Source organism: Acanthaster planci, linkage group LG06 (genome assembly GCF_054643075.1).
Source record: "Acanthaster planci isolate LZ-2023a linkage group LG06, COTS_SCS, whole genome shotgun sequence".
Lineage (NCBI taxonomy): Eukaryota > Metazoa > Echinodermata > Asteroidea > Valvatida > Acanthasteridae > Acanthaster > Acanthaster planci.
In genome coordinates this window covers 19157102-19174294 of record NC_141782.1, presented here as the reverse complement: position 1 = coordinate 19174294, position 17193 = coordinate 19157102, and the positions used below count along the sequence as shown (strand labels likewise).

General features: G+C 42.2%; 2 protein-coding genes across 6 annotated transcripts in view; both read right to left on the bottom strand.

Annotated features, from left to right (window-relative positions):
* LOC110989782 (solute carrier family 12 member 4-like) overlaps positions 1–3692 on the bottom strand; it is a 34525-nt gene extending 30833 nt beyond the window's left edge. The window contains exons 1-2 of one of the 4 annotated variants that reach the window (XM_087137744.1): positions 3355–3692; positions 1306–1359 (exon numbers count right to left, since the gene is read on the bottom strand). In XM_087137744.1, coding sequence (XP_086993870.1) covers positions 1306–1359; positions 3355–3481 — 181 coding nt within the window. In that variant the 5' untranslated portion in view covers positions 3482–3692. The remainder of the gene's footprint in view (positions 1–1305; positions 1360–3354) is intronic. The other 3 variants (XM_022254404.2, XM_087137745.1, XM_022254405.2) reach the window with 3 other exon arrangements.
* A 381-nt stretch (positions 3693–4073) lies between these two features.
* LOC110989784 (uncharacterized) lies at positions 4074–15602 on the bottom strand. Of its 2 annotated transcripts, XM_022254408.2 has the most exons (5): positions 15195–15600; positions 11897–11992; positions 10657–10749; positions 8916–9176; positions 4074–6640 (listed from the first exon to the last, which is right to left on the bottom strand). In XM_022254408.2, exons 1-5 carry the CDS (start codon positions 15334–15336, stop codon positions 6342–6344), a joined length of 891 nt encoding a protein of 296 aa, XP_022110100.2. In that variant the 5' UTR covers positions 15337–15600; the 3' UTR covers positions 4074–6341. The 2 variants fall into 2 exon arrangements, with proteins under 2 accessions (XP_022110100.2, XP_086993872.1); XM_087137746.1 differs by lacking the exon at positions 10657–10749 and having other exon boundaries at positions 15195–15602.
* Between the last annotated feature and the right edge of the window lie 1591 nt (positions 15603–17193).

Sequence of the window (17193 nt, the reverse complement as noted above, 5' to 3'; positions counted from 1 at the left end):
AGTTTACTTTCACTTTCAGTGTACATCGTAGAGGAAGGACACAGAAGGAGTTGCAGCTCTGGCACTTCAAAGTGCTCAATGATCCTCGCCACAGAGTCCGACGAATAAAAGAAAAAATTCCAATGATGCCTAGTTACTGCCTGCATCTTAGCTGGACAAGCGGGGCCTGTGAGTAGTAGCGTTTGCTTGCAATTTAATACAAATTATTGCAGTGACCAGGAAATAGAGAGAGAAAAATCCCTGATATTAGACCTACTGTTCCATTGTCCATGCAGAGTTTTTAATTTTATGCTCCTCCATCCAATACATCAGTGTTCAATGTTTTCGTACCAATTTGGCTAAGATTGGCCAACAAAATGTTGACCACTACTAGAAAGCCAAGTGTACAGTGTACATAAAGAACAAAATGCCCTATTTCATCACAGGGATGTACAAATGCCATTATAAAAATGATTCAAGAAAAACACAAAACCTTGTGAACGACGAGGTAATTTATTCTCAAAATACGGTAACTCCAGACGAAAGCATTCATTAATTAATTAAGGGCAATGACTGCACATACACCTGTACATGTACATGTATATGTAGGGCACATGACATGGCGTATTTAAGGATGCAGATTACCAGCGAAAAATTGCGGTGGCGATCATGGGTACAAAGGGGTTTCATGGTTGTGAAACAGATGGTGCATAGCTAGCACTCGCTGTGCTCTGGCTATGGACATACGTGTACTGGGCATGCCAGAACGCAGTAATTGGCAAGATGTTCTAGTCCGCGCAGTTCAAACTCCTTCTGAGTCCTTCCTCTGTGGTGTACATGTTCTACAGTCCACTCTCGCACGACAGTCGATTCTGACAATCCCAATTTCTGGAATTCTTTTCCACTGATTTTTCTGGTCCCATAAACTTTTGTACCGAGAGTTAGCTGTACAATGTATACCGGTACATCAGATGGGAAAACAAAAGTACCATACGTGATACTCAAACATGCAGAAAAAAAACAAACAAGTAACAAAGCTCACTACATGTAAGTTCAACACAGACACACAATACAAAGGAAGTTGTGTACAAGTATATGTACATGTACCTATACACGTATGTACATGTACATGTATGTTAGTAATGTACATACATGTATGTTAAACAATTTCAGTTTCTGAGGTTTCTGATTTTTATTTTTTGTGGAAGTCCTTTCAAAGAAAACTAGAGCCTTGATGTGTGTGTGTACATGTACATACAAAGAGACCCCTTGCTTGGTCCACGCACATTTGCCACGATTTGCCAAGGAACTGCGATTCACACTTACTCCAGTTACTGTTCACACTGCCATAATAATCGTTCCGGCCATCAACCAAACGAGCTGTGGTCGGAAACATGGAGGAAAAGTGGCACAAAACGTCGCTGGTTAATAATTGGCTGCGAAAAAAACCTGCTCAAATAGGAAAACTTGGAAGGTAAAAACTGGTTGAAAAACTAGCACAGGCTCGGCTACAGCCCGTTTGAGTTAATGATGGTTTACAATGAAACACAAATTCACAATCAAAAGAAAAAACTACAATTGACTGACATAAGTCAGAAAATAACGTACAGCGTTTCTACAACATGTACTAGGGATAGGGTTCTTTCATTTTTGTATCATTTATTTCTTTTTTCTAGTTAATAACTTACCATATTCATACATGTGCATACATACATTACAGCTACAGCCAGCAAATTTTTAATAAAAGCCACCATTTTAGCCACATGTACATTGAACATTTTTGCAGCAGCATGTACATGTACATACATGTAGTAAATACTTTTTGAACGCAGTGCTATCTACTATCTACTACCTACTATCTTAACTTTACTGCCAAAGCATGCAAATGAAAGTATTTGTCATTTTGCCACAGAAGCAGTTGGAACTCTGTGAAGAATCATTAACAAGGAACATATGCCCGTGTGTCTTCACAGACATCTTGTGATTAATGAGTCGGCTGATGGGAATGAGAAATACATGTATGAACACGTACCAGGGCCAAAGTCACAAACATTACATATATGTATAAAAACTATAAACAGAGCCCAAAGAGCCAAGTTTAAAAAGGCCTATCAAAGATTCTTTCCCCCTAAGGAATGCTTAACATACTTGTATATGTACATATACATGTACATGTATTCACCCACATAGAACATGTACATGTGAGTACCCTTCTTCATTACTTATGTCAGGATGCCAGACTACATGTACATGTAGGTGATACAAGTGCCACAAAGCAAAGAGCTCAGCTCTGAGCTCTAAAACTGAACCAGAAATTTACTTTAGAAAAACTAAGACTTAAATGTCACGTACACGTACAAGTAGCTTTTCCTTGACTCATAGACAAGCCAAGCAGACTGAATCCAGAATTTTATCAGAACGGAAACACACACTACGTGACAGGTACACACAAAACAAGAGCAAACTATGCTATGATCATGTTGTGCATTACCTTTTCTCAAGGCTGGCACTGGATTGATACTACTTGTAATTACAAAACTCCCTGTCAGACTGAGCAGGTGCAAACATGTAGATCTACGACTGTTTCTTTTATGGGCGAACATGGTCCTTTAACAAAACCGCAGGACTGGCCCAAATGTAGTCGGGGCACAAGACGTATTGACCAGGAAACAGTTGCTGGTTGCACTCCCAACCATCGCAATCAACAAGTCTTGTGCTCAAACCATGCATAGGCCACTCATGCGTGTTTCTAGGAGGACCGGTTTTCATCCTTGAGTTAGCATGGTTATTGTGGATTCAACATCTCGATCAATACATTTGAAAGGAGCAGGCTGCGAGAAGTTTAAGTGCTGTGAGTGCGTCGAGCGAAAACGGTCGGATTGTGACAGATTTTGATGTCAGAAATATCATTGAAGCCCCAACTGTTTGACGTTGGTATTCAAGGAAGACAGTAGATGGCGAAAGACGTAATTTTTGGTGAGTCTTTGGAATTTCGAGACCGTTTTCACCTTATTAGGCCTATATGTACAGGCATGGAGCGTTAGTATGATGATCCCGTCCAAAATCGAAAAAGAGGAATACTAACGCTCCACTAGTATAGGCACTAGGCCTACATGTAGTACTACAGTACATGTACAAACAAGTGTCATTGCGTGGTTTTGAGGCTGAGCCACCACGACGCCATGATGCCCAGACAGCCACGGCATGGCAAGCCATGTATAATGTACATGATGTAGTATAGACCTACTGTCACAGGCTCTAGCCAAACATGCCAAGTCAACATGCTATGGCCCCACTACGGGTCGTTAAGGTGTACGGTACGCACATAGGCCTAGCAATTCGAGTGTGTACTGTAAAGTTGTTCCGTCAACTTACCATACTTTTTTGATGAATGGTCTTCGGGTGGTTCATTGCCACCGACTACCTCCACTTTCGGAGTATTTCCTGCACCATCGAGTTCTATGTCATCCGGCGCTTTTGACACCGTAAATCTGGCGGACATTGTTGATCAAAAATCAGCTAAATATAGGAAAATTCCAACCGATCAGTACGTGTTACAACTTCGCACACAGTTCTCGCGCTTTCGCGTTTACGTGCGTTAATTCTTCACGTCTCCCCCGTGCATCAGCCTCGTTCCCAAGGGTACGGGTACGATTCGCCGCGCCATTTTGGTTCCCACTATGGCCGTTTTCCAACACTCAACTTTGTCTCTGTCTCAGGCTTCGTCTCTGAAATAAATCTGATTGTGGGCCGGAAGTGTTCAAATTAAATTGAATTAAAATACTGTAATATTTAGTTCTTCTGCATCTTACTTGATTTTTGTGACACTATCAGACTTACTATTGCGCTTACAACTTCAAAGTCAAGTAGTAAAAAAAAAGTTGAAGCTGCAAAGTCGAGTATTGGAAAACGGCTGGACGCCTTGTGCTTGTCATACGTGACGGAACGCGCACGCAGCCCGTGGATCGAGGTGCAAAATGAGAGCCGTACTGGCGCCCTCTCTTGACAATTTATCAGATGTCTTTGACTCATTGCGGAAGGGTTCCCAAGTTTAAACTGAACTCCTGCGAAATGATTTCGATATTCCTCACAAATTCTGATCTTCAATTTTTTAACGACCTGATATAAAAGTTTCCGGCTCAATTTTCAAATATACACAGAATTAAGTGTCAAAAATTGAGAAAAAATCACTGTAATACAGTTTAATGCCTATAGGTATCATCTGAAAAATCATTCTAGAAACGATAAAGCAGACGGATTACGACGTCGTCAGCCTACACCGTCAAAGAATAATTTAAACTAAATTTAAGATTGCCTTCTACTTACAATGTAGCCTAGTCCAGTGATTTCATATTGCATAAATGGAGATCAAACTAAGGCCAATCCCTACATTTGTACAGGTCCAAGGTATAGGACCTCACTGTGGGGGCACTCCAAGTCCACGTGGATTTCAACGCACTGTCAGACTGCTTCCACTATTTCTATCAAATTGAATGATTATACAAGGATAAATCTGCTTATTAAAACAATATGAAATATAAACTAATATCTGATACACTTTATTCCTACATTCCGGCGTCAGAAACTTCATTTCATGTGAACTTCCCCCCCCAAAAAAAATTACCAAGATAGCACAAAGAAAGGACAAGGAACACGATTGTTTCCGTTGGTGAACGATTGGTATGGTCGTGCAGTGAACCTTGGCAATGACTTCAATATCTCAACTTTTTTTTCTCTCTCTTTCTCAATTAATATAATAACACTGTTAGTCGACGCCACACATGACCTTTTCACTCAGTAAATTTTAGATACAATCAATAACTGTTAACTTTTTCTTCCTATTTTATTATAACAACACTACCAGGCAAAGTCGCTGTCAGCGTCTTCGCTTAGTAAGTTTCTAAGTCGATCGATATCTTCTGTGTTGTGCAAAATAATATTATTATCTCATTGCGCGCATTCAAACCTTTTTTTTGCCTCTAGAATTTCGATTCAAAAAATATTCAACCTGTGTTTTACTAATGATGAATGATTGAGTAACCAGACTTGCTCCCAAATTCAGAGCATTTTTATATCAAGTGTACTTCTAATATATCTCCAACTGACTTCCACGGGAGCAAAGAGGTGAAGGTATCAGCTTTGCAGATGCATACCCCCAGATCTAAAGCTATGAAGGCCATATCTCGACTATGATCTGTTCGGGACGAGGGGGTTTAGTACATCTAACACTATTCCACGAGTAAGGATGTAGCTCAGAGGATGAGAGGTGCTAATGGCGCCCTTGTGGTTTCTTACAAGCTCAGTAGCCTACCGGTAGCCGGCAGTCTGGCGAATCTCCAAGTGCAGCGAAGTATCCGGCCTATTGTCACTGGGCAAGTGGGTATGCTCTAGCTATTATGACATCTGCACCTTGGCGAAACTAGTTTGATTTGGAAGATGGGTAATGAGCCTGTCCGGTATAATTATCGAGCAGCTTTCTCAAGTTAAGGTCCTCTAAACGAAGGAACTCGACGTAAGATATGAAACATAACAGAAGACATAGATCTGCCAGATCGACTGACGGGTGTCCATGAAATGCCACTATGCCTTCTAAAGTAAATGTCAGATGCGATCGGTTCCTTTTTGATCGAGGGTGTGGCGTTCAGTCTTTTGAGGCCCTGGAGTGCAGTCTTCGCCATAACACTGTCTGTAGGAGAGGACAAGTTGGCTGAGGAGTCGACCCATTTGAAAGCTGGAGTAATGGAGTCAGAGCGAAATTTCAGTCCTGTTGTAGCCAGGTGCGCGAGGTAAAGGAGATATGAAGCATATGGTGTACTATTTACGACATACATTTCTGTCTCTCTGCAGGCAACGCAACTGCACGACAGGACTGCACGACGGCTCCCTTGGATCGTATGGATCGAGTATGGAACTTATAAACTCTGTCTGTAAGGGCGCCCCCATTTCCACCAGTATATAATGAGGCGACGGCGAGAGCATGATGCGACAGCACAACCCGACGGCAAGATGAGACATATAAACGAGCCCAATAGACCTTTTCACCACAGTCGCCATTAAAAGAGTCTAGACTCACTGTTTTCTTTTGTGTCGACCGAGGCCACTGACGGCCACCTAACCGTGTCGAATACAAGGAAGACTGTTTGCTCGCGTGTCATTGTAATAGCTATCAACAACTACGTTCCAATGAGATGAGAGTATTTTAAATTTCCCCACCACTGCCACCACGCCCACCAAAACTTTCAATGAGGTGGTCATGCTTTTTACCAAGAAACCCATGCGCATAGGTCCATAAGTAGTGACAACGTCAGTCTAGTTACAGAAAATACGGCGCTATTTGGTTTGGGAAGGTTTTTTGCATTTGCTCAAAATTTATCGACTACTGTGTATACTACGAATTCCTCATTGGGCATCATCTCGATGTACGTCGAGTTAAGATTGTGGAGGCGACACTGACCGTTTCCTGGCGCGAAGTCGAAGGAGTTACAACGGGCATCTCTGGCGCAGTATCCGGCACACCCCATCAGCGACCTTACCACCTTTTTCGACAGGAGATGGGAGTTTGCAATCCAGCTTCTGTCACGCAGCATCTGAAATGCGGCAGTCCGTACTTCGCAGGGCTTACCAGTAGGCCTGACCGCTGAGAGTGCAGTTGGCGTAGTGTCTATGTGATTAGAGAAAGGGAAAGAAACAAGGTGTGTCTGACTCTCTTTCGGTCGTAAATATGATGGGATATGCGCACAGTCTGATTGGGCACTGCCCATAATGCAGCAGCGAGCATTTGGCGGTTTTGGATCATCTACGCCTGGAAATGGGACGACATAGGCTACATCTACGTATGAGGCTGGGTGAACGAAGCCACTGACTGTGGCTTTCATAAAAGCGTGCTCGTTAAAGATTTAGGCTCACAATTCAGATACGGTCCAAATTGGAAGCCGTCACCATGGACCTTTTCGCTGGTAAATCATTATGCAAGCATGTGCATAAATGATTTGGCAGCAAAAAGTGTTCAACGTCATTTTTTTCTCAGGTTCGTGATTTTTAAAAACCGTTTTCCTCAACACATTCTCAAAAATCATCATGCGTTTTATTTTTCAGACTAAATTTTGGTTATTTGGAGTACAAAACTTAAACATTTCTTTCCTCCTACGCCAAAGAAGTCGATGGAAGACAATTTCAGCATCCAAGTATTTTTTTTCGTGTTCGTACGCGTATCTGCATGACACGTACATGGGTCCGCATAACAATAAGGTTGCAAAATATAGTTTTAGCACGACTCGCGCGTTGAAATGTGATGACGCAACGTAGCAACATTGGTGGCTCTGATTTCTTCCAAAACAAAACTTATTCACCCCAAACAGAGCTCAGAGGCACTCCAATACAGTATAGATCTATAGGCCTATTGCTATATACCAAGCGTCGTGTTTTTTGGAATGCAAAAGTTCAGTGGCGGATTTAATCACCTGAACAAAGAAGTTTAAAGTGGCTCCATTGCATTTACATTGTGCAAAAAATAAGGTTTTTGCACTGCACGCTCGAATTTGACCGTCCAAGTTTGTACACCCCCCTTTCTGAAATTCCTGGATTCACCCTGGGATCATTAGGATGTTGCTGTTTCAGTCTGGTTTCCAATAGTAAACCCTAGCGGAAATGGACACATATGCCTGTCTGTCTGTCGTGCATTTAATAATATCAACGCATCCTGTTAAAAAGTCTTCCTTTTAACCTTTTTGCATCGCATGTATAGAATCATATCGAAAGTGACAATGCATATCATGGATGAGATATCAACTTTTTTGCATCGACAAAGATCGCGTTTTCTGATACGTCACGCCATGAAGAACTACTGTTTTACCTCTTGATACAAGACACCACATTATTATCTAAAACGAACTCCGTTAGAAGGGAAGCCGGTATACGTATGTAGCCGATTCCTATAGGCCCATTACGTTCATATTCCAGCAGTTTGTGCTTGCCTTGCCTCGAGTGGGAGATAATAGTTTGGGGTTGTAAATTGCCCATCAACTGTGTGTAAATATGAGGCAGCGATCGATAACTGCCGCCTGGTATCGAGGATGAAGCGGACCAATCAGTCCTCTCGACTGAACCCAGTGTAGACAGTGTTCTGGAACTGTGTATGTGCTCGGAAGGGTGTGCGGGTAATAAGTAGGGGTAGCTTTTAATAATTGCGCGTTGGTCAAATCTGCTGGACGTGTATGGACGTCAAACGCTTTTCAGAAGTACGTGTGGGGGACATATTAAACCTTAATTGGTACTAAGAACTAATGGTAGTGCTTCGAGCAAGGCGTTATGCACGTGAGGTTTCTAGATGTTTTGTTGTGCGATCTGAGGCAATTTCGGACGACTGTCGCATTTTTAACGAATACTTTTGCAAGATGGATTTCATTTTACATGTAACTATTATATCAGAAACATGTATGAAATGTAGGCGTACTCCCACTACATTTTTATACGTTCCAGGAAAATGTGAAAGGTCTAATGATATTGAATTCCCCTACTTAAAAAGCGCGGGGGATGACTTTCAGGAGTTGTTTTCTGGGGGAGCCATATTGGTGCCATTTTGTTGCCAATGGTAGCAATGTGACCGTAACAAGTGTATTTCCTAGTCATTTGTGAACCAGACAAGCGCCGTTACTATCAAAGGAACCTCCGTTGCTACGCCATCTCTTAGTACAGCTCGGAGCTCATAAATTTAAACTTCTTAAAGGGTAGCAGCGCAAGTTAAGATTGCCCACTGTAAAATATTATATAAGGCCGCTTAGGTTGAGCTAGGAAGACAACATTACGATTCATTTGCATCCTCCCTATTCCGTCCCAGCTGTGTACCGATTTTTCTTTTAAAAAACCTTCCAAACCAATGATTTTTAAGTCCGGTAAATATGCATACGTGAAGCTGTCGAAGATTTCAATAATCTTACCGTCAACCGCTCCACATTCTCCGTTGGTGTACTCTTTCACAGTCACTTCAGCCAGCTGGAGTAGAGCCTTAGTCACATCGTGGTGGGACGGGTCTATGTCTAAGGTAACGTATCTTGCCATCCGTGGAGTTTCACACGGGAATACAATCGTGGCCCCGTCGGTGCATTGGGCTCGAGCGGCGGGTGAACCGCACGGTTGGTTGTCGTTGTAGTTTGAGTCCAGGCCCGCTCGCGCCACTGCTGCCGCGAATCGGTATTCCCCTTTAAATTAAATGGAAGAAATGAACAGCAGGAAGTAGAATGACATGAGAGCTTCAATTAGCCGATCAACGGAAGGAGTCTTTGGAAATCATCTATTACCCAGGCTGTTAGAATAAAAGCTATCAACTTGAAACCTAAAAGAGCGGGGGGCCTCAACATTTCTCCTGACATTGCCGGAATGCAGTTTTATCAGGAGTTGAGTTTTCAGGAGTTTTCAAGAGGATCTCTTTGCGGTTGTTTTGACACCCATTTTGTTAAACTCGGACATCCCGTTCTTGCGCAGCGCGCATTTTTCTGAGACGTTTCAGCCAAAATGTGTACTTTTTCCACTGCAGTGCTCATAGGCTGGCACGTAATGTAGCATGAGGCTTGGAATGGCTCTATCAATAAAACTGTACGGCTGATTGAGTTCAGTCTTTATGAAAAGCAGTGTGTTTACATACATGCCAAGTTAAAAAAAAAAAGAAATTTGAACGAGGTGCAACCGAGTTCTTGGGGGAGGGCGGAATCTGCCCCCCCTGTTGTGAGATGGGCCAACATAAACCCTGGCTCTTTTAGACTTAAATTCACACCAACGTTTAACATTAATTAGACTTAAAATCGAGTTGTCAGACCATCGTACCTGGCCTCTTGTGTCACCGATACGAGCCATCGCTGCGCTGATATTGTCAATACTTTGCCCGCCGTTCCGAACGTTAACGTTACGCCAGTGGTTGGCGACGCATACGTACCCACACTTTGGGCCAAGGTTGTACTGAACGTTCCCCGTACCGCACCGCATCCAGCGCTGTTTATAGAGAGAGTTGCGACACGAGTGTCTCGATTGTTGGAACCAAAATGGTTGTTTATGCGTCAATGCATATGTCCAATTAGCATAAAGTAGCTGCATGCTGTACTGCGCACAGAAAGAATAGCCATTTTGGTTCCGAAGTCTGAAGTTGGCGCTATATCCACCCAACACGGTATACGCGTCTGCGCAGGCGCATTAAACTCGGCCAATTACAGACCTCATTTCAAATCCTAACTTCATTCGATTTATACTCAATCAGATGTTCAGATAAATCTCCATGAATGCTTGCTATAGCCGGTTCTGTCGATTTGTTTTTACAAATCTGAGTGATGAGAGAAATCTTTACAAACAAACACATTAGCTGTCCACTTCAGCATAGTGACAGACTGTGGTTTTGCTCCCTACATAATTTAGTAAAAGCCAGGCAACTTCATATAAAAGCAAGATCAAACATCCAGGCAAAATGACCATTGATTTTCAAGCAGTAACATGTGGAAAATCCCTTCGTCAGAGGTATTCTGGTGCACGCTCAACTCCATTTTCAAGCTCAGTCATCGTGCCTAGCTTTTCCTGTCGCAAGAAGTGTTACAGCCCGGTTACTTGCATTCTTTGAAGACGCCCAAAAATAATTCTAAAATTATGAAAACCTCAACTTTTTCCAAAATGAGCTGGTTGGGGTTTTATCATTACCACAGCATCCAAGTCGAGTTCTGACGGTGATTTCACCCAAGCAGTGTTCAGCTCCAAGGTCCACTCGCCACCAGGGATGAGTGTCACCTTCATCTCCATTGTATGAAAAAGAGAAACGACGTGTTCATTGATTCACTCATCCCCACCACCCATACAGGGTGCTGGGAAGGGCAAATGTATTTCATGAAAATTTTTGTGGAGGAAATATGTCCCAGATACACCACAGACGTGCAAAGTATTGTGGGCTACAGGCTGACACGACAGGGACACGCGAAAGTATGCGTACATTGCGTTAAGGCCAGTTCATACTTTGCGCGAAAGCAAAAACCAACACGAATTCGTGACGCAAGACCGAAATATTTTCGAGTTACGAATTTGCAAAAGTTGAACACATTTCAGCTTGAGCGAAATTCGCTGCAAATTGTTCGTGAGGTCAAATTCGCTTCGCTTTCACATTCGCCTGAAGTAAGAACTGGCCTTTAATGTATGCAGAAAAAAGTTACCCTACCCAGTGCCTTGTAAAGGGCCTGAAATCATGACAATGTGAGGAAGACAATGAAGATGGTGACGATGACACTAAAGAGCAAGGTCAGTACATTATGGAAGTGTAGAAGGGCCATATGCAAAAACACTGTTTAAAGTAATTTTCCGCCAAGATCGGTTTTGGCCCTTTTACGCTTCCGTAGATGCAGGACTTGCACACACTGAACCAGTGGCGTAGCCGGGGGGGCACTTGCCCCCCCCCAGCCAAATTCTCACTGCTCCCAAGTGCCCCCCATAAAACTGGATGGATATTGAACAAGAAGATTGGATATTGAACAAGGCCAACAGAAGCTTGCCCCCAAAAGCCCTACCACTGAAAGCTGGTCCCCCCATAAGATGCTGGGGCCCCCTTGTGCCCCCCTCCCCACTAGTAAAATCCTAGCTACACCACTGCACTGAGCACGTTCGAGGTGGCATGACGTCAGATTCTTTGTACATGAACGGACTTAGCTTGTCTTTTGTTACACAGACCGAACCGGCTCATTGTTACGCAGATATTCCTAATAACAAAGACTGATTGCGAAATCAAGCGAAAGACCTAGGCCTATTTTGCAATATATAATTTGTTCGTAGTGGTAACTGTAAGGTATGGGTATCTTGCAGTGTGTGGATTAATCAATTACATGTAAGCTTATTCTGGTCGCTGGATAAGTCCACATGTATAATAATGACGGAGAGAAAGTAATGCTGCACTTACTTCCGTGTGAAAATGTACTTATGCTGCCGTCAACGGCATTTCCAGCCGCATAGTAACCCCCGCTTTGGGTTGCAGGCTTGCCGATAATCGACAGAGCTGCGTAAGGTAAAGAGGAAAAAAGAACCCAAGATAATGAATTATATTCTGTTACTTTGTCAGCGTGTCTTTAAGTTCACCGAGGAAGCCATATTTTCATAATTTCCTCACATTGCAACTATCATAACATTTTGTTAAGTTCAAGGTTTTGAAATTCAGATCTCATTACTCATAGACGCATTAATTGTTGCACGGAACAAGCAAAACTGGTTTACCTTGGGAGCTTGTAATGAGGCGTGCATTTCGAAATGTGAAGAAATTAATATTGCTTAATCTTTACCAAGATAATTTGCTTGACGGAAAAAGATGTTTTTGTGCATGTTACGTCGGAGCAGGAATAAAGACGGTTTGTGCCAAGCAGTGGAGACCTTTGTTCTATACTCAAGGTTATGCATTGTAGCACGAAACAAGTGAAACTGATTTACTATGGGAGCTTGTAATGAGGCGTGCATTTGGAAATGTGAAGAAGTCGCTTCACCTTTTCCAAGATAATTTGCTTGAAGGAAAGGGATTTTTGTGCATGTTACGTCGGAGACCTTTGTTCTTTACTTAAGCTTATGCATCCAGACAAGTGTACTGGTAGCCATGCCAAATTATGGCGTCTGTTAAGCTGGTGGAGATAGGACCTCTGCCACGAACCACAGACTCAAATTGCCTTTCCACAGGCGCTGCGTTCACCTACTGTTTAACATTATTTATTTATATCCAGCCGAGAACAACGTACAATTTAAGCACGTACATTAAGCATGTACAAGCATTTAACCTCAGCCATTATTACAGGCATTTGCTTGTCAATGGCAGATGCTGAAAGGATACTTTGAAACACTCAAATGTAATTAGGTAAGAGTAAGTAACCGAAGCAAGGAGCAAATTTAACATTTTAAATTATATGTAATCATAAGAACATAACGCTCAATCTATGAAAATATGAGTACATTATGTACTTCATATTCAAAACGGCCAGGGAATTAGCAATATAGATATGTGAACAAATATCAAATATACAGATCAAATTGATTAAGTGAAAAAATTGGATGGTCTACTTGCAAAGAAAGAGCTTGTATCATGGAAAACCTAGAGACGCGAAACAAACATCGGACATTGGGGAACCTGGAAAGGACCGTGACAAAAAAAGATTAAACGAGAACAAGACAAATACAATGTAGGAAATGACAAAGAACAAAACGATGTCAACTACCAGCATGTAGTTCCATACTTAAGGTTACACGTTCATTTTAAATACAATAAAAGTTCCCCCATGCATCACAAGCATCTAATTTGAGGCGAGCTCATCTAGAAAGGAACGGAATTTAATTACCTGCTGCGAAATTCATAATTACACGAACGAATCGGAAGCCTAAAATGACTTCATATTTCAACCAAATGAATAAATAAATAAACAAACACAGATCCTGTTAATGCCTTCCATGCAGCAAATAATAGCTGCGTTGGGTTTTCGAATAATTATTAACGAAGATCAGCGTTTAGTCAATCACTACGAGCAAACGCTGTCGCTACAACGGTTGCTTGGTGAGCTACCGTATGTAAGCCTATGTGTGTTTTTATAAGTTTGTTTTACCTCTTGCTTCCTTTTGAACAAATTGTGATATTTAGCCAGGATGAAATGTCAGAAATCCCAGAGAAATAATGGGGTTTGCTGATTCAAAATGGGGCACCGTTTCACGATAAAGGTCCACTTTTTATCAACCGAAAATAACCAAGAAGAATTCACCATATACGCGTCTCAGTGCTGACTTGCTGTAGTATGATATGGCGGAAGGCATTCTGCGCTGCAGTTTACTGTAGTCGTTTTTCTTCTGTTTTTGTTCTGAGCAAAACTGCAATTTAATATCCAAATATCTGAACCACATGGAAGACTTTTGAGAATTTCACCGGAGCCTTCAGTTGCATGAGCTCAACCATTCGATGTAGCAAATAAAGAAACATTTTGTGAAGGGCAATCTAATTGAATTCAAGTAAGCCCGTGTTGTATTTTTTAACGTGAATTTTGCCTCGTTCTAAATTTGAATGTGTATCCTGGACGTAAATCTGCGGGATCGAGGGGTGGATAAACATCTCCCCACTTTTTGGCCAGGAGGATGGGGTTTCGAACCACCCCCACTTTTTCGGGGTAAGAAAATGTTAAGGTGGATTGTGAAGAATTTTTCGAACTTGAAACAACCAAACTGTATATTCAGTACTATAGCATTCAAAAGAGAGAACGACGAAGAGCCATCAATATGCCGCTCTGATGTAAGATTATACAGAAATGTATTACATATCATGGACGTACATCTGTATCATCAACATGTCATATGGTGTCAGCCCCCCTTTAAATTTCCATGGCCTTACAAATTATCCCCCCAATTCCCCATCCCCACCACCATTTTCTGGCTCAAATTTACTCCACTGCATGAGGTGTTCAACACCATGGACCATTAGTTTTTTTTCGGGATTTTACCATTTCTGTTGTAACTGTAGTAATTGTTTACTCGCTTCAAGCACACGCTCAGCAACGTGTAGGTGGCAGATGAAAAATTCAATTGTAGATTTTAAACTTTTGATCAAAACGCCTGGGGGCAAATGTCCGAGAAAACCTGTGACCACGGGCGTCGTTAGAGGGGGTAGGGGTGTGACGCCCAAATCAGTCAGTTTAGTCAGTCAAAATGGAGAAGGAAGGGGTAAGGGGGTAGGTGACAGAAGCGTCAGGTCAGGGAATCAGACTGCTGTTGCACCCATTTTGCGTGATGGCTCCTCCCATGTAGCATGGCCTTATGATGCCCGTGCCTGTTACTTGCAGAAACTTTGCTATGAACATATGAACTGCCAGATATTGTATATTTATTATATATCAAGCGAGGCTTCTAAATCCCTTTTTCTTTCTAAACCTATTTTATAAGGCAAGTAACAGATTATTGAAAAGGCTACAAACTAATAAATGACACGAAAATGAAACTGGGAATAGAAATAAAATTAAACCTGGCATGATGCCTTTAGTTTCATCAGCTTGAATTCGAAACATACCACATAGGAATGCAAAGAAATGAAAATTCTTAATATCAACGACCACATAAAACCAACGGCAGAAAAAGAGATGAGAAGGCTTGAAGTACAATACAGACGATGTGATCTTTTGAAGATGAATTCGAACGACATTTTTACGAAGTAGACTGGTGGAAACCTACAATAAATCAAGACCTACCTTGGAGCGCACATCGTGCATTTTGTACACAGCATGCCTGAAACGCCAAGAAAAGGACGAAGAAATCTTTGGTTTGCCAACGACACCGAAGGCTAGTTGCCTCGCCCTTGTTGACTGGTCGCCACATCGAGACCCCAGCCATGATCTATTGTACTGCCTGCTCGCATCTCTCTTTACTCGACAATTTCACGTCGCAAACACACAAGGTCCTCAATTATTAATCATTTTCACATTGTATTCCGGTTCAAATATAAAACGCAATGATCCCAAAGAGGCTCCTATTTGATAAGGCAAACTGCGTCTAGCGTTACCATGGAAGCGAAAGCAGGCTACGGAATTTGTGGATGGGAGGAAATATATAAGGGCAGTTTGTCATATGTACCGCATCCGCACACTGTAAATCAATGATCTGTGAACTGCCGGGAGACATTTTACAGTTCTAATGAGAAATAGAGCCGAAGGCATTGGCATTAGATCAAGTCCCGTTAAAGGAGCAGCAGACCAACATTAATCCCAGGAGCTTCATGAATGACTGACTCAAGGTCGTTTCATTTCTCTTGCGGACCAACACTGAAGGGTACCATTTTTTATACTGTGCTTGTTTGCTCGACTAAAAGTTATATATCAATTACACGTAGTAAGTCACGTGACCTATTGTGAGTATCAAACATCAACGAACATGAGTGTCCCCTTAGGAAAGTGTGTCATAAGTGTCATGCACCAAAAAAGGTGACGGTCGGTAAAGCACTTAGACTACTAATGGGCTGATATGCTGAGTTTTATACCGAAAATCGTTTTTAGTTTTGGTAGACAACACTTAAAAGACACTTTGCTATTGGAGGATGCCACGTTTGTAGATATTTTAAACTCAATATAAATCACGTGACTAAGCAGGGGCAATCGGTCTATTGGGGATTGTTCTCGTTATTGAAACGATGTACGTATAGCCCTCGACCCACGCTTCTCTATGGCATTTACTCTTCCAAGCATAATGACGACCCCTTATGGCAAACTTTACACATTTTCGTTTTTTTTTCTCCGCTTTTTGGCTCGGGGTATATTTTTAGGGTGATTTGACTCAAGGGTCCAGAACTTGTGTTGCAACTACTTTAGCAAAGACACACTCCTCCAGATGGTGAATAAATGAAAAAAAACATAGAATCCAATTAATCCAGGTACTAAGGATAAAGCAAAACTTAGAGGCGCACCCAAGGGCTCGTAGGGGGTGACGCTTGAGCCTCCCTGAGGTTTTCATTAATACAATACACATCGCAGAGGTGTTGAACTGCTTGCTTGAGTCCTGCAGCCCGGGATGTGTCATTTCCCCCGGTGTGCAGGCGTGGAAGACATAGTGCGGATCTCTGCACAAAATAAGTCCACACAATGTAGGGTATGATGGCGTTGGGTGTGAGTTTGTTTCTGCATTCAATTGGGGACCCTGAACAATAGCGGACAATAAGGTTCCCGATTGACAGAGGGTCCCCGATTGACAACTGTGTACAAAACATATGGGTGGTACAAACAAAACAAGTACAAACAAAAGATGAACAATAGGGGGTCCCCAGTTGCAGGCAAATACACACTTGTGTGTGCGGGTGTATGGGGGGGGGCACTGAGCATAATGAGCTATTCGGGGCAAATTCGGTCAAGGCCCTCCCACAAATGCTGGTAAAACAAAACGCACACTCGGAGCAGTAATGTAAATGATTGGTATCATAGAGGAGAATCCCTGTATGCTGGCAACATTTCCAGAAATTATTACCACTTCCAGGAAGGGTGATATGCTTTCTGTCTGTCTGTTTGTCGGACAGGTTAGGTTGTCTGTTTGGTACAGGATATTTCAAAAACTTAGCGATCAACTTTTATGCAATTCTGACTGTCCCATCGAATCCAATTTTGGTGGGAAAATAGATAATGTTTTAAACATCCAGACTCGGAAGAGTTATCAAGGTGATGTCACTTGATGCTGTCATTTTTTTCTTCTCACTAAAGGAGCTAA

Excerpts from the sequence above, each read along its gene's own strand:
- LOC110989784 (XM_022254408.2), bottom strand. The coding sequence starts at position 15,336 with ATGGCTGGGGTCTCGATGTGGCGACCAGTCAACAAGGGCGAGGCAACT. Across the intron at positions 11,993-15,194 it reads TGCACGATGTGCGCTCCAAG|CTCTGTCGATTATCGGCAAG; the intron begins GTAGGTCTTGAT and ends TACCTTACGCAG. Across the intron at positions 9,177-10,656 it reads AACTCGACTTGGATGCTGTG|GGGAATACCGATTCGCGGCA; the intron begins GTAATGATAAAA and ends TTTAATTTAAAG.